We start from the raw sequence: 18,554 nt of genomic DNA on the forward strand, positions 1-18,554 counted from the left end.
AAATTGGATTGGCGACATAATTTACATTTGATATGTTCTAACGTTTAGTAACTCAGCAAGTACAATATTACGTGTTCAATACAGGTAATCGACTTCATATTAAGATCAACATATTACCAAAAATTCTTAATGAAGGAGCTCAAAAGTATTTTAATCCAAGCATGTTCTAGAATTTTCACCCATTTTGAACAATTCACATTTACATTTGTTTCAATTTCAATTTGTTTCACTAGTAATGGATGATTCCAGTCCAGAATCCTGAGTGTCGGTCCCCACGACAACCGTGTAGTTCAGCTGGTAAAGGTTTCACCTGCTTCTCCAGAGTAACTAGATTCTCATCCTGATCAGGAATCTCATAGATCGAATATGTCAAGCCCCTTACCTCACCACTCTGCTTTCATTGTGGACCATGCCAAACTCATGATGAATATGAATTAAAAAGCCCTCTTAGTACTAGAATATTAGTTCTCTTAAATAGAAATCCTCATCACTTACGTTTTTTTCGCATTTTCGCATGTTTATCACCATGGAGTACTAAGCAAAAAGCTAGCGAGCAACTCCAAACTCTCGAACGTGAGCGTAATATATAGTTTAAGATGTTAAATTATCAATTAGTCTATAATTACGACATCTTAAACGATACGATTAAGTAGATAATTCATTATTCACTTTCGTGAAAAATAAAATGGCAATTTTTTGGCACAAAAGCGTAAGCCTTTATTAAGGGCCTCGCACTTTTAAAAGGCTTTAAACGTTGTTTGTTGACGCTCAATCTCGGCAATCCAATACTTGTCAAGATCTTACACTGTAAAGTATTGATTATCGTATGATACGGATTTTACGTATATCATATAAAAGGGCCTTACGAATAGCAAGGCCCTACTTCCCTTGCGACTAGACAAGCAGTAAGCAACCTTTCTTGTACAATAAAAAAGGACATTGAACAGAACAAAAGCAAACGAGAAAACCGGTACTCAAAAGGAAGATAGGAGGACAATACAGTTAGATAGAGGCCCTAGGTCTCTAGCAACCTGACATGCCAGTTTTTAAATATTTTGTATTAAATATTCTCAATACGAGCGAATTTAACAAATATTTCTTACAATTTTGAATTTGATTTATTAGCTTACCTCATTTTTTATTTGAATAAACTTGTTCTATAATACGTGTAACATTTTGAGATTTTTAAATTAAAAATCCCCTTCTTTAATTAATAAAACGTTTTGTGTGTTTGCGTTTTCTCATTTATTTGCAATATTCTGAATTCCTGCTATCGATAAAATCAGGACATTTAAATGTCAGATCCGTCTATCATCCTTCCTTTCAATTTCCGCCATATTGCTACGGTGGTGGTGAAAGTTCTGTTTTTAATTGTTTTATTAATTTCACGCATTTATTTATTTATTTTGGCTATTAGAGATGGGTTGCTAATTTAATGATGAATTTGGGCCTTTATTTCATTTTTCTAAGATCTACTCAAATCTCTCAGGCCTTCTCAGGACTTCTCAATCCTTCTTGAGGCTTGTCATATCTTCTCAGGACTTCTCGGGATTCCTCGGCCGTCTCGGACTCTCTCAGGCCTTCTAGGATGCTTCATGTCTCTTCATGATTCTCAAGCTTTTTCAGGATCTCTCAGGCCTTCTTTGGATCTCTTACTCTTTTCAGGCTTTCACAGACCTTTTCAGATCTCAAATTTTTATTGATGTTTGAGAATCAGAGACTACAACTCTGTAAATTTCAATTTTTGGATTATAATTTTTGCCCTGGGATTGAAATCCAGGGAGTGCAAATGTTCGTTTTCTCCCTCTATGGACGATCATAGTCAGCAGTCATAAAGTATATCATCCAAAACATGTTTGTTTATTTATTTCGATTTATACTTGCTTATTACATTCTCAGAACTCAGAATGCACAAGTAATGATACATATGGAAAGCTTTACTATGAAATCATACCTACTTAATTTTAATTACACATTCGAAAACCTACTTTATATATAATGAACTTTAACATCCCCTCGCCTAAATTAGTTCGTTAAATCGAGGTTTTACTATATTTTAATTATCTATTTTTAAAGTGAAAATTTCTGTAAGGTATGACTTCTCAGGACTTATTAAATATATTCAGAAGAGTTAAAAGTTACATGGCATTTTACAGAGGATACGGTTCACATACCCCAAAAATCAGTCTCTGATCCTAACTCTTGGCTTCTTTTCTTTAAATTTTTATACATTATATACGAAATTTTAAATTTTGTTACATAACTTCTCTATTTTTCTACGCTGTTTTATTATGCCACATCATCATTCTTACTCCATATTGAAGATACGTTCTTGCCACTTTTAACATCTTTTAACACTTTTAACATCAAAAAGAAAAACAAACGATTTGCATTCAAACTAGGCGTGAAAAATTACATTCGATTTAATTTTTATTCAGAAAATTAATTAATTATGAACCGGTTTGATTTTAACCCTTCATTGAAGTTTTAAATTAAAAAAAAAAAAAAACATTATATTAAAATTAAGCAGCATATTGTATCTAAGCGTTTGAGAAAGTTTAAATATACGTAAAAAGCCTTAAAAATAAAGCAAATTTAATGATCCTCCAGGACATGGAGGCAATAATAAAATGTGAGATGTTTAAAATATTCGCTACACTCTCCCCTTTCCGTCATATTAAGTCATGCGTATTTTATGATACCTCCTCTCATTTTCCTCTCAGATATAAAAAAATAAAGGTATAAATTTACATGAAATATGTCAATTTATTAAGAAAAACGACGATTTCATGATAAACTCAACATGAAAATAAAGCATGCGAGCAAGTAACAAAGCATTCTACTCAATAAAGTGGAAAGAAATAGAATTAAATGTACATTTTTCTAAATATTTTAATAAAAATCATTAATAAAAAGTATAAAAAATATATTTAAAATATGAAAACATCAATAAAATTTATATATAACTGATATAGAGATATTAAAAATTATAATGCCGTGATGCGAGAATAAGGTGTGTAGAGAGTAAATTTCGTTTTCGATAGGATATACATGATCGGTTTTAATGTTAGAAAAATATATTTAAAAACCGAATTAATTGCAAATAAATATACAATAAACGTGTAGAAGACACCTACTTACCAACAAAACAGTTCTGGAAATGACACCTCTACACCAGGTGTTTAGTTTTAATACAAATATATCTACACCTGTTACACAAACACTTCGGAATTCTAGACCTCGTTTCTAACATTTAATTATATTAATAAAATATTTTATTACTTTTATTATTATTATTCTTTTAGGTATATTTCATTTCGTTTTATTATTATTTTTTTAAAGTTTTTGGAGTTTGAAATATTTATAAATACAGCAACAATAAGAGAGTAAAAGTTTTATAAATTAGTATTTAGAAACGTAGTTACTTACTTGTGTACTCAACTATACAGCTAATTATGTATGTAATGACATACATACTTGCATCTAAACAATGGCTCTACACTACACAGTCACAAACAGCATCGAATCATTAAATAAAGACCTTCTTTTCACTTCTTAATTAATGGTCAGGCCCTTGCGCAGGATTTTAAAAAGAGTAAGTTTATAAAAAGTAGTTTTTTTCATAACATAGTTAATTTAATTTTCACAATATATCGCTACACAATAAGAGCGTAACACAATACAGTAGACTGAGAGAGGACTGAACGGGTATAAAATAAACATAACTTATTTACAATACGCTGCTTAATCTTAATTTAATTTTTTTTTTTTAATTTTTCTCAAATGGTAGGGGTTAAATCCCTAAACACCCGTTTAAATACTCGTTACATATTTTCTTACTTATTCACTTACATACTTACTGTACTTACTTGTTATAGATTTAAATTATTTTTCCCGTTCTACATTTAAACAGGATAAATGTAATATTTAATATTTCCGCAATTATTTACTATTATTTTTATTATAATTAAATGAATATATAAAATATATATATGTATAATTTTCTGTTCTTATTTAAATGGGGACGTACTCAATTATGACATATTGATAATTTATTGATATGGATATGAATATATGATCAATAGTCAGTTAACTGCGTTTTGTTTGTCCCAGATACATTCGTAAATTGTTATTTATCTGTTAGTATTTCATTCTGAACAATATGTAAGCCATAAAGTATTTGAATACGGAATTAATTTAGTTTTTACGGTTGTTAACTGACTTTTGGACCACCCTGATTTCTTTAGTTTGTCACCGTAGGAATAAATTTTGGGTCACCGTAATTTAGTTTAAAAATGTTTAATCAATCATTTATATTCTGCTATAGAGAAATACATTTAAAATTAATTATTAGAAGTTTTGTTTAAATTAATTTAGAAGAAAATACGTCAGAAAAAAATTATTTTTTTCAACTTCTTTCACCCTCTGGGCACTAAGAGGACCCTTTTTTTCAGAAAGTATATTATGGGTTCGGCCAGGCCAACGATAGGGAGTCTGGCTGATGAGGGACAGGACGCTATATGTATTTGGGTAGACCATCCACGAAAAATACCTAGGGCTTTTCGACCAATCGGGTCGATCTCGGATCCCCAAAGCTGTCACCTTAATCGCCGCGGTTATCCAGTCGTCAGGACCTAACTCGTGTACCTAACTCTTCCGGTTAGGTACACGATGTCCTATAGATGGCGGTAGAAGCTTTTTCTGTGGGAAAATTCATTAACAAAAATTAATCGGCATGTGGAAAAAGGCTTACCCCACATTAGGAAATCTTTGAGAAGAGTAAAAAAAAAAAAAAAAAACAGAATTTGTTTCAATTCACCAGCATTTTAATACGCAACATTTTATTAATGTAGGTGTACAATAAAACCCGTAAAGTATACAACGAAACCGCGAAAGTTTCTTATGAGACGGATCGAAAACCCAAATTTGTTAATAATTTTTTTGGAGATTACGCTGTTTTTTCAATAAGCCACCAATTTTTTTTTTTTTTTAAATGGGCAATTTTACTTTTAGACTGCGTTTATGCAGACGCGAGAAATACAGGAAGAGGGAGAAAAATAGGAGAGGTAATACCAAGCGAACCAAGGACATCAAAAGGGTGTAACCTAAAGCGACCAGATATGTTAGGTTGAAATGCGGAACGCTTCTGTGTTGTGGGAGCTAAAAATATGACATGACAAGTTTAGCACAAACTTGTCATGCATATTATCTATATATATAAGCCTTTGGCGGCGCTGTTTATATATCTGTCACGGTATGCCTAAAACAGCCACTAGGGGCGACCCTAGATATTGAAATTAACAATAAATTCAGTATATTATTATTGCAATAGGAATTTTTGAATTATTGATATGAATTTATATTTATACTACGGAATGACACCGTTGCTGCTAGAACGCCCACTAGGGGGCGTCCGGACTACTAGTGGTAAAAGAAAACGACAACTTTGCACTCTTGACGACTTGCGAACAGGTTGAAAATGTTACATGACCAAATGCGGGACACTTTCCGGGACGGCGTTCAATACGGGACTAACAACCCAAATCCGGGACAGTCCCGCACAATCCGGGAGTCTGATCACCTTAGTGTAACGTCTAGTTGCATTTATACAAAAGCGGAAATGAAAAGTCCGATGAATCTTACAACGAAATAAAGTTAAAGAAAAATAAAACGAAACTCCTCTATTAACAAACTCTTTCTTTTATTTATGGCCTCCCAGTGTTTTTTGCAGCTTCTCGGAGCATTTCCTTTATCGCCGGCGTTGTCCATCGTCGCCATTTTACCGTTGTCGTTACGCGAAAGCCAAGTTTCCGAGATAGCGCGCGTGTGCCAATTCAAGAGAAGAGAGAAAAATACCAGAGAAAACTCAACCTCGAGGACAAGAAAAACTTGTGTGTTTCTCGCGCTTAATATCTCTTATTGTGAATATCGGGAAATCTATCTGTAAACATTGTCCTAATATTCAAATTAATGTTAAATTACAATATATACATATGCATAACAAATTTATGTGTGTCATTCATTCATAAACTTTTGCAAATCTAACCCCAATTACCTGTGCAATAAAATGCGAAACAACAAAGACTCAAAATATGAGGGCCGGAATGCCAAAAATTTCGTCTGAGCGGAAAGGATTAAAAAAATTCTCAATACTATCAAAACATTTGGAAAATTTTCAATTTATTTTTGTCGATATAATTTAAAACTTTTAGTGGTGGTATTTTCTTTTTTAAATATATCTAACAATTAAAAGAATCATCGAATAAATTGAATGGCTCTATATCAAAGTTCTTATCGATCGTCAATCACGCATATAACTCCTGACAATTTTTTTAAAAATATAATAACTGCAGAATCTTTATCGGCTAACAGTGGAATATCATATAAAATTTCAAGTAATTTATTGTGATTTTCTAATTGGGAAAAATGAATGGCGCTCAAATCTGATCCGAGATTCGAGCTCGAAATCTGGAGATATTTCCATGCTTATAGCTATTTCTTTGGCACAGCAGAGCATTTACAATCCATTGAGACTACATTCCCTAAAAATAAACTAAAAATTCTGATGCATTCTCATAAGACTGTATTTGAGCTCTTTAATAATTTTGATGCTATGTTAATTTTATATAATACTTGTACCAAATAATAACTTCGCAAAAAAATTTAAATTTAGTTATTTTAAACACTAGCATTTTACTTTTGGTTTTAGTATTTATATCTCTTTGTTCATCCAAATAAATTTCTATTAGCGCATCATATACTTCTAAATTATATCTCTTTGGTTTTAATGCATCAATACAACTGTTCCATCTCGTATCACTTATACCTTTTCAGGTTAAAGATGTTACATATTTTTAAAGCACTTTATCTGTTAGTGGAACTGAAAAAATATATATATATATATAAACACTTCTTGCATCGGTGAAAAAATATTAATGATTTCTCCAGAAGCTGCCGCTACATTACTGACAATAAGGTTCATAGAATGGCACCAAAGAGATTTCAGGATTTTGATTTAAAATTCGTCTTTGTACTAAAAAATTGAAAATATGCGTGCCTGACCACGCATATTTTCAATTTTTAGGCCTAACGATCTAGTTCTGGCAGTACTAATTTACTCAAACCAGTTCCAGTAGTTAATTTCACAGCCAAAAACTTGCTAAAATATTATTTGGGTAAAAATCTAGAATAGCCAAAGAGATTGGCTTGATTCCGATTGGCTTGTTGATATCCGTACGGTCTAAAATTATACTATAATATTTACAATCAAAAACAATAACAATGCTCTTTCGAACCAATGATCCCAGTAGACAAAGAAAGTTCATTTTATATATCTTTATTTAGATAATGCGAGAATTCTCACACGACCTCTTAAACGTTCACTTGTACCAGGTTCAAATTTTGATTAAAGATTAAAAAAACTCCAAGATTTAAAAAAATATTGTTGTTTACTGGAAATATTTTATCCGAATTTTCTCTCGATGCTAACAATTGTGAGGCGCATAACTGAATAACAGAGTATCCTCTTCAGAATATCTCATCAATATTGCCGTTTTAGTTATAAGATTCTAGCGAATAACGATTCTGTATAATTAACAGAATGCAACTGAGAATGAGAAATTATTTAGTGTGACATCGTCACAATGTCGGGCAGCAATTTTTAATTGTATTTTTAGTTTCTTTAATTTAAAATATATGCTCTCCACCTCAAATTGTACTGTACTGTAGTGTTTTGCCCCCGTATCTGTTAGCAATGGTATCATGCCGGTCATCTATCTAACTCCTTTCACGGCAAAATTCTTGAATTGAAATAATATACAGTCAAACCTGTTTTTATGCGGGGGATAGGGACCGCATTAAAAAAAACGCATTAAAAAAAATCTCACGAAACTTCACGAATGGCTGTAAATAATAGTTTTCGCAACACAATTAAAAAAATAATTTTTTTATGCGGTCAACAGGGACCGCATAAAAAAGTCTCACATAGAAAATAACTCAAAACCGTACGAAATAGAATTTATTGACAACAGATGTCAGCACTTGACTGCATCGTCTGGTCTATCGTCTGTTTTACATATTTTTGTCTAGGTGGTGTTTTGTTGACTTAAAAAGTAAATTATTTCATTTTTCGCATATTTATGCAATAATATTACTATAATAAGTGCATTTATGCTATAATAAGTTTATTTAGCTATAATAAGTCAACGTGAGACATGACGAATCGCACGAGACTAGTCGCCAACTATACCGCACAAATTAAAAATTCGCATTAAAAAAATCGCACAAATAAAAATCGCACATAAAAAGAGCGCATAAAAACAGGTTTGACTGTAACTTCCGGTTTGCATCAGAAGTTCTTATATAGTTAATCGGGACTTCCGCTCCTAAGCTTTGCTTGAATTTCATTTATTTAATACCGTTCTCGAGATTAAGAAAAGTCACAGACAGACAAACGGAAGACAGTGGAAATTTATAAGTCTACAATTTTTTTTAAATTGTAGCCCAACTAGAAAAAAATCGCATTTGTTTGTTTGACTTCTTGAAAAATATTAGTGCCAGTGAAACCTGACGTGGTACAAAATAAAAACAATAGAGTGCCAATTGACGTATTTACATTTATAACTTATAAAAGAAGCCAACTAAGTAAATTATTTACTTGTATATTGTAATGAATAAGAATTTCGGTAGGTCATCCGAAAATGTTGGCCTTTTGAAAATGCCGCCTCATCTCACGCGTCGGCCCTGAACATATGTATATAATTCAGTTTTACATTGAAAAATTTTACAAAATCATTTAAATTCAACTCAAGACCCAAAACTTCATAATGAAAGCAATTTTAGCATTAAAACTCCCAATGTTCGGAATTATAGATATTTTTTAAAAACTTTCAAATGCTCATATCTCAAAAGTAATCATGTGTAGCTTTGCACCGACCCCTTTAATTTACCAATATTCTCATATCGTAAACGGTCCTAAATTTACGATTAATAAATATCTATTGCTATCCATTGTTTCTCGTCTGGAGGACATCCATAACCGATGACTCAAATAAATGGATCTTGTGTAAAATTAAACATGTTCAATTTAATTTTTGAGTTTTACTGTGCCCGAACATTCTAAAATTTGAAAAGCTAAGAAAAAATTACTCCTGGAACCCTGTCGATTATTTTTACCCGTTGAACACTTAAAAACCCCTAAGTTTAAGGGTAAATCTCTAATATGGAACGTTAGCGGTATGACTTAGTGTAATATATTGGCATAATCCTTTCTTGCTTTTTAGCAAGAAATGATTATGCCAATATATTACACTAAGTCACAAAATATTTTTATATTTACAATAACAACTTTTATTAATTATTTATAATGTACTAAGATTATTTTAAAATACAAAACAACTTATTTAACTTTCATTAATTAATATTTTATTTAGATAATTAAATTTTAAAAACTCGCCACCTATTATCGAATTATGTAACCATTCAATTTGTTCGTCTGGCAATTGACGTTTAGATTTCGGCGATTTTTAAATATTTCACTTTATAATCTCCGAAAAAGGGAAAGAGAAGAAGTATATTTTATTTCGATGAAGAGCTTAAATAGAAGGTTTTCAAGCGAATCTTTCAGGTCGTATATTTGAATATTTTTAAATAAACACGTTTATATGTATGAATGAAGTCTGGAAGGAGATTAGGCCTAATTTTCATATTCGAATGAAGGAAGTTAGGCGTTAGGCTTAACGGTTAACCTAACCTATTCTAATAAATTACCATAATTATTGGCAACCAAATTAGTAGAATAGGGGTAATTTATTAGAATAGGTTAGGTTAGGTTAGAACGTGCGTCCCCACTGTTTCAGAGACGAGCCGCCATGTTCGCTACCATAGGTAACATTAACCGGCTCAACTCCGGACTATTTTATAAAAGTCTAATCTACTGCAACAATATTTTAACAATAAATAGAATTAAATTAGCTTGTAGTATAGAATAAAGGGATGGTGTTATAAAATCTAGTAAAGCAATACGTATACAGGAAATCCTCGTTAATTCGAACTCGGATAGTTCGAAATCCGTTAGTTCGCACTGTACTTTTGTCCCGGCCAGGGATATGAAGATTTACATGTTAACTCCTTCGTTTAGATCAGTAATTCCCAAACTTTTTCGATCCACCGCTCTCTTTGTTCCATAAAGTTATATCCAACACCTCCTAACTCATTTTCTCTTGTGTGAGAAAGGCTTGGAAATATTCTAAAGACGACTTTCTATGAACCGCACAGGCTCACACTTTATGTTCTTACCGCGCATCTGGACACTATTAAACGCAATGTTTCTTCTTACCCTTTTAACAGAAGAAAGGGAAAGACTGTCAGCCCCCTGCCTTCCACTTTCTTCTTTTAGCCCCCTTAGATTTACTCGCTGCCCACTTTGGGAACCATTGGTTTAGATCTACTGCAAGTGTCTTCATAATATAAGAGAACAATAGACCAACAATAACTCTAATCTGGTCAATGTGGCTTTGCTTTTACAGAAACATTTTCGGGTGTAACCATACTCATGGAATACTCGTTTTTCTTCTATTTCATAAAATACGGATGGTTTATGGGATTGCAATATTGGACTACATTTCGAGGTTCTCACAGGATAGCCCACCAGTGGCCAAGCGGTTCCGTTCCCTGAACACTGTGAGTTCGGTCTTGGGTTCGCGCCTTGCCAGGACGGACTGGCCAAGTAGTTTTCCGGGTTTTCTCTGCCTGAATAGGGCCAGTTACTTTTAGAAACACCTCTGGGAAGGCATTTACCTAGGCCAGGGATGGCCAACAGTTTTGCCCCCGGACCGAATTGGAAAGAAAAATTTTTTCACGGGCCGAACGAAATATTAAAATTAAATCATGTTAAATAACAGAAGTTCCTGATGCATGCGCAATGTCATTTTACAATGTGGTGAAACTTACAAGCAAAAAAAAAAAACAAAAAAAACAGGTCGACAGGCAGGCGACGCTGTACAGTACGTCACACACAGCATAAACGGAGTGACATGGCGGTATGGCAGATGAGTTTCAGTGAGTGTGGGGTCTTTCGTTCTTCAAATAGTGTAAATTTATAACAGACGAATACAAAAGTTGTAAATCACTGCAATGAAATTTTTCTAAAAATGAAGTATCGCAAATCATCCATTCGACCAATTATTGGAAGTTAAGTAGCTAATATTGAAAAATTAATCGCGGGCCGCATAAACCCATTAAGCGGGCCGTATGTTGGCCACTCCTGACCTAGGCAGATCGCCCAAGTGTTGCGTTGCCGTAACTTAATAACAAATAAACATCTCACAGAACACGTGCTGTTTATCTAAAGTTTATTTATATTATTAATTAACGAAAATATCGTTTTGTATAAGTAGCCGTATTCCGTTTGCTTAATAGATTTAATTAGTTAAGTGGCATTTAGCATGTACAGAAATATTTAAATCTCGAATAATTCGAATTTGGGAATATTTTGTCCCCTGAATTTCGAACTAAGGATTTCTTGTATGAACATTCAAATTAAACTATAGAATATAAGAAATAAAAGTACAAGAAATTAACAAGACAAAAAATAAACCATCAACGAGTTGCTCAACTTTTTCGGCAACATTTAAAATTTTGGTGGCATCATCTGCTATCCATTTGATTAAAAAACGGTTTATATTTTTAATTATTATAAAATGGAAAAAAGCTTAATTTTGAGGGTAGGGATGGGTTTTATAAAAAAAAAAAAAAAATTGTAAATGCTAATAATAAGTACTAAGACCGACCCTACTCCAGATATACACGACTTCCATTATCTCCCTACCCTCGACCTTTAACCATCAAAATTTAATAGATCAGTCCTCCTAATAAACAAACTTCCTTGCAAAATTTCAGAAATTTAAAAAAGAAAAAGTACAGAAGTTATTAAGCTTCAAACAGGTTGAACAACCCGAAAATATAAAAATCTTAGAGGGCCATTTTTTTTAATCGATTGCCATACTTTCTCATTGCCAAGTAATAAAAGTAGGCCTACTGTATTTTTCTTCAATTCGCCCATCGTGGCTGACTGAATAAAACATTGAACACTGATTGTCGTGAGTTCGCGCCTGACCGCGGGCCGGCCAAATTGAGTTTTCCGTTTATTCTTCATGTGTTTAACACTTAAATAGGGGCACTTTCCCGTAATCCCTTTCAGCTCCTCCTTTAATTGAAGCTTCTTCAATAAAAAAGGAACTGCAAATTCATTTATAATAAACTGAATTTGTATTTGTGCATTTCCTACATTCTTCTGATGTTATAATCAGTGTATGAAATCTGACGTAATTTGCAATTACGACAAATGACATATTAAATATTACTCAATTTTAAGCTTTTTGAAGGAAGTTTAATTTAAAATTAAAATCCAGTGCATAGTTACCTGGTTTAAAACGCCATTTATTGAGGCGGAGCGTTAGCAAAGCTTCTGTGTGGCTTAGAGAATTGTGTTCGTTCTCAAAATTTGATCGATCGATTTTGATTAAACTGCCATTTTCCATTAATTGCGATGAGAAATCCAAACATGTAATGAGGATCCATTTAAATGTATAAAATAAAGGTCTATGACTTCTTTTTGCGATATATATAAGGGTTAAAGTGACAATGTCCAAGCTCTCTGATGCAACTGAGCGCACCTAACAAAATTTAGGCCTAGGGGTCAAAAATAATAGAGGTTGAGGCGTACGTATTCAGCTCAAAATGTAAACGGCGGACGGACGAGCGCCGTCATCTGGCAATTCTATACGGTAGATAATGGCATTCACTACGTCTAGAATGGCGAGTAGAAGATCGGTTAAACTTCATTTTTTTGTTTTTGTTTTTTTTGTTAATTTAAAATTTATTTTGTATACTAGTACTTTCTATATATTAACAGGACTTATTATACTGGAAAATATGGATGCAGATATTTAGTCTTACAGATCAAAAATAATGTTCTTTATTTAGTTCACCTTTAAACTTGTGTTACGGATTTGTTCGTCCCTCCTCAGCAGGCCTTTAAACGACACTTTCTACAATTAACAATAAAAAACATTTCTTGGTACAATTATAACTAAAATTAGTTAAGAACAAAACATTTCCCGACATTTCATTTTTTTGTGTTTGGGGTTAAAATTATGACCTATTTATTTTATTAAAATAATGATTATTTAAGCATTTACGAATAATAATGTAAAGAAACAGAAGACTTTAATCCAGAAATGATTTAATTATTCAATTTTTTAGCAAGTGATGCGAAGTGCCTATAGTATTTACATATACAGTCGAGTCCGCATAAGTCGACACCCGGGTAACTCGACATCATCGGTTAAGTAGTCAGTTTCTGTAGTCCCGGCCGACTTACATAGACATTAACGTTAAAATCCGGTTTACTCGACACCGTTTAACTCGTCACTACTAGATAAGTCGACATACTTTTGCTCCCACACTCCGATAAGTCGTCACCCTCTCCTGAAAAAATGAATTCACTCCGCAACTGTGGTGCGAATTTTTTTTTCAGGAGGCGGATCGATTTATATAATTAATATATTTAATATATTAATATTATTAATATATATATCAGGCATGGGCAAATGCGGCTCTTGCTGAAAGTGTTAATTTCTGTTTTTTATTATTATTTTTACAATTTTATTTTTATAATTTTGTGAAACTATGTTTATTAAAAAAATTCAATATTTGTTTTATATTATATTTATATTATATACTAAAATCACGCGCCTTACCATACTATCCGCCACGACAGTACAGAACAGCGGCTCCCATGCATTTTGCAAAACCTACATTTCGGCTCCCACTGAACTCTTGCTTGCCCACCTCTGATATATATGCATATTAATAAAAACGCCTTAACGTTTTATGTATTTTTATGTATAAAATAATAACAGATATTAACGCACGATGTAATTTCAGCACTTTTGAAGAAAGAGTTACTATTAGAATTAGTAGGAAAGCATAAGCAAAGCTACAAGAATTTGTTCTAGAGGTGTTATAATATTTTTTCTTGAACGTTGTGGTTGAAGTTTTTCACTAAATCGACGTAATAAGCATTTTTCTGTATCCGTTTTTATACAGTATCGAGAAATAAATTCACCTCACTCAATTATTCCAAATCATTTTTTCTCTTACCATCAATTTTTCCTACACAGAAATCACGACAGTAACGTCGAAAGTATTGCAAATATTTCAAATTATCCTAAAATTTTTTTTTATTTCTTCGTCTTCGCTACTGTAGGTCGCCATTTTAAAACAAGAGCGCAATTGCGCAAGCGTCAACTCTCGATTTTAACTCTAAACCATCAATATTCTCGCGTCAGAGTTAACTGAAACTGTTAGGATTACTCGACTTTGTGAATGCCAGTTTCATGCAAACTCTAGATTTAACGTTTACTTTAACTAAAACTCACCCTGCAGAATACGTCCGTTAAAGGAATGGAAACTAATTGCAGGAGGCATGGCCCCCACAACCTACAGCAGTGTTTCCTGACCAAGATCATTGGTGATCCCTTCTCTCACCTTCCCATTTTAACCCGAGACCTTAGTAATGTGAGGCGAGGGACCTAACCACTCGACCCCGCGAACGCTTTGGGATATGATAAGACAGCTAAATGACAAAAAATATTATTTTCATTTACGAATTAAGCACACATTTACAAAAACATAGATTAGATTTATTAGAGACAATAGAGGAATTACACGGACAAACTTTACAATGACAAACACGACATTAAAAACAAAACGAAATAGGAACAAACACAAGAACTGAAAGAAATTGGAAAACGAAGCACATGAACAAAACAAAACTCAAGAAACTATCGATTAAATTATTTCGGAGTAAATTTTCTGGTTTTTGCCGAAGCAAGTTTTTCGATCACGTCACTAAAATTTGTTTATCATCATCGATCATTTTCGATTATCATCTAAATCATTTTCGATGCACAAAATTGCTAGGTTATTTAGGCTGGCCATTTTCATACCGGGCCTCCATGAATCCAGTCCGGACCCCTGACTAGGGTCCGGTCTGTCACTACCATGTGGAGGCCATACCGGAGGGTTAACTTTAGGCTAGTATAACTAGTTTTAAGTTAGTAATAAATTAGATTTAAGATAGCTATAAGTAAATTTTAAGTTAGTTACTTGTAAATTCGCTGTTTCTTCTAGTTGTTTCAGTTACATTATTCTGCTTACATGGATTTCTAGCTTAGTTTCTGTATTACGTTAGTATTACTTTGAAGCCTTTACTTTAGTTTTAAGCTTTAAACTGTACTCTGTCGAGCTTTTATGTAGCTGCACTACTTATTGATGTATGTTACAATTCAGATTTTCTTTTAGACCCACGCTTTGCAGCCTAAAATTGCACGCCAACATTGTAACTTTACGTACACCGCTCAGAGAAATCCTCCCTTTCTCTTCTTTCTATCTCTTTACCCTTCTTCTCTTCCCCTTTTCCCTTCCCTTCTTACGCCAGCTAAACACTTCGTGTACGGCCGTTGTCTTTCGTTAAAATGACTGTTGGAGGTCGAAAATGCTTTTAGAAACGACGAAATGGATTCGAACGTTTGAGTTTTCACATCATACAGTTGTATTTTAATAATAATTCTGTTTTGAATGCAGATTAATTTCACGAAATATTGAAGGTAATGTTCGAATAGTCAATGGTTTTGAGTTATAATCGTACAGGAGGCGTTATGAATTTTTCCTAAGCGAGAAACGTTAAACGGAAATTTTCTGATATACTTACAACATAGGCCTGAAACCTAACAATAAATACTGTAAATAGGTTAGCTATCTGTATCTACTGTGTAGTATTTACTAACAAAGCACTGAGCGTGTGAAATGACATAATTTGCGTCTTACCGCTGAGGTGCCAACGCCCGGATTACGGAAAACGAGAGGAGTGATTATTATACACAGTAACGATAGGTGGGAGTTTGAATTCTCGCCAGTAAACATCGCTTCAAGCCCGACGAAAAATCGTGAGGTCCTTTCGTGATTTGACAAATGTATACACGATTTTCTTTGTCAAACGAATAGTTCTATTTGCAAAATCGATTTGATTAGCGGCGACTGGGACTTGGGAGAGCAAAATCTTTCTAAAATGATGATTTTGTAAGATCTAGTTGCCCAAATAACTTATTATTATTATTATTATTTTATATTGTTTCCTTGTAAAGTTATTGTTAATAAAATTTCAGAAAATTTATTTTTTAACTGCATTTTCACAAATAAGAAACATTTTCAAAAATTATTTGCATTACTTCTCCCCTTAATAACTACATCATTCGCGTAGGTTTGTATGGTTTTCAACTATATGCTGAAATTTATAGGGTTAAGCTAACAAAATATTTCTAATCATTTATTTTTTATTTTGAGATCTACTAATTTGAGCATTCTTATTTGTAAGTTTAATAAGTAATCAGTTCAGAAATAAATAGATTTAATGATCATTACAATGTAAAAATATGTGACCTCTGAGATTGGACTAATTTTGAAAAATAATAGACACAGGATGCAACTATTGCCAACTATAAAAGTGAAAAACGAAGATGACGATATGTTCGAAGAAGAAATAACCGATCGAAATGGTAACGTTTACATTTTATGAGTGATGATAATCATTATCCTTGTCTTTAATAAAAATTGATTTATTGATTGCCTTGAAGACAATCTCGACAACTGTAAAACAGAATGTTCGGATATGGAAGTGGATGAAAATGGTAAGAATATTATTTAAGAGTGTGTGTGTGTGTGTGTGTGTGAAAGGATTCTCAGGAAAGAGAAACTACTTTCTCTCTGTTGAAATACTCGATAATCATTGGAAAGATTATGCTCAGAAATTAATACTTCGACCTTTTAGTTTTTGACCGATTTTTTGCGGTTTTCTGTATAAACCACGAAGCCTTCAACTGCAATGGGCGGGTTGCCTGGTAAAGCGGCTGTAATTTAGCCGAATAAACAAACCAATGAAATAGAATGTTTTAAATAAAACGGTCTATACTATTGGTTTGTTTGTATAGGTGTATTAAAGTCGCTTTACCGCGCAACGTTCTCTTGTAATAATGTATCGTATAAATTCGTTATTCACATCATACTCAACTTAATGTGCGGACTGTTACAACTCACGCCGCACATTCTGACGTTCATCATTCTATAAAATTACAAATAAAGTAATAATAAAGCTGTAATATATTAATCTGAATTATAGAGTTTGAGTTAAGGAATAATTCGATTTGAAAAATCATAAATTCGACATTATAACATTATCACTGCTGAATCCGGAAATCATCCTTTTGGAAAAAAAACTCGCACCAGATACAGCTCGTTAATTTTCTACTGTGCATGTTCTAATAGTAAATCAAGTACAGTACCAAGAAAAATATGTAGATGTGTGAACAAAAATTTAGTGTGAAGCGCACTGTCAATTCCTAGTAGATGTGTCAATTGCTACATAAATTGATCATTAGAAGAAATATGGTCTGTTAAAGTGATGTCGTAAAGATAATTTTTAAAAATTGTTTGTTTAAATAAAATAAACAGATTAACGAATGCTTAATACATTGTTTCTGAAATTTAGTCTATATTACGCACACGTATGTATAAATTGTTGCGTTATTTTCGCATGCTAGGATATCTGTATTCACAATTAATCTAATCCTTTAACAACATAACAACTTTATTGTTAACTACAAAGGTCTCACAAGCTCTACATGGAAAGTAAGCACACCTCGTGCTCCAATGCTACAAAAACGCCCTCTCATCAGAGATGTATCCGCCGCCTTCCCATAGCCAAATTATAGCCACGACATAAATTATAACGAATTGTTCGCATCATATCAATGAATATGATAAAATGAAAAAGAATAAGTCGGCCTTTAGAAAAAGACTTCATTCCTTACATGAATCGATGTCATTTAGACAATGACATATGTCACATATAGCATCTTTGCACATCTACTTATAACTTTGAATATTTTTCTAATAATGAAGAGAATTATTTTAATTTTTTTCATATGCATTTTATTCGAAATTATTGTTCATAGATTTTGTTTTTATACTAAATATTGCCTTTCAGATAAAAATAATATCGTTAAAGGCGATCTTCTGTCTACAATAGGAGTAAGCGACAACGTCAGTCTCTGTTTTCCCATAGGAGTGGGCATAAATTACAACAATGACACTATTATATGCGACACTGGACATCACATGGTATGGATCGTAGACGAATTTGGAAGACCCAAACAAAAAATTCATCAAAAGAAAGGTGAGTTACACGCAGTGGTGATATTCAGCGGGTTCGCACAGGTTCGGCCGAACCCGTTGTTAAAATTTTCAGTTTCCCGAACCTTGTTAAACACACGGAACATTTCTCAGTGGTTTTGTTTTGTTTTTTTAATATATTAAAATATACGTATTATACTCTGTAATACTACTAAACTAAAGCCTTATACCCCGTTCGCACCGAGCATTTCAATCTAGATTGTGAGCAAGGTCACGGACTATGTCTTGGTGCGATCTCTCTC

The 18,554-nt window shown here is 32.9% G+C and overlaps 2 protein-coding genes across 4 annotated transcripts in view; one reads left to right on the forward strand and one right to left on the reverse strand.

Moving 5' to 3' along the window:
• The window catches only part of LOC136970146 (neprilysin-1-like), a 47,235-nt gene that overhangs the window by 15,902 nt on the left and 12,779 nt on the right, over window positions 1-18,554 (reverse strand). Inside the window, exon 1 of one of the 3 annotated variants that reach the window (XM_067264540.1) lies at window positions 15,892-16,002. The exons of 1 other annotated variant lie outside the window; for it this stretch is intronic. In XM_067264540.1, coding sequence (XP_067120641.1) covers window positions 15,892-15,987 — 96 coding nt within the window. In that variant the 5' untranslated portion in view covers window positions 15,988-16,002. Of the gene's footprint in view, window positions 1-3,141; window positions 3,228-15,891; window positions 16,003-18,554 lie in introns of those variants that run through there. One more of the 3 variants, XM_067264542.1, reaches the window with a different exon arrangement.
• Window positions 4,640-18,554, forward strand: part of LOC136970148 (tripartite motif-containing protein 2-like) — a 60,475-nt gene continuing 46,560 nt past the window's right edge. The window contains exon 1 of the mRNA XM_067264545.1: window positions 4,640-4,643. The gene's annotated coding sequence lies outside the window, so the exon portion shown is untranslated. The remainder of the gene's footprint in view (window positions 4,644-18,554) is intronic.

Source organism: Centruroides vittatus, unplaced genomic scaffold (genome assembly GCF_030686945.1).
Source record: "Centruroides vittatus isolate TY-2023 unplaced genomic scaffold, ASM3068694v2 contig_19, whole genome shotgun sequence".
Taxonomy (NCBI): Eukaryota; Metazoa; Arthropoda; class Arachnida; order Scorpiones; family Buthidae; genus Centruroides; species Centruroides vittatus.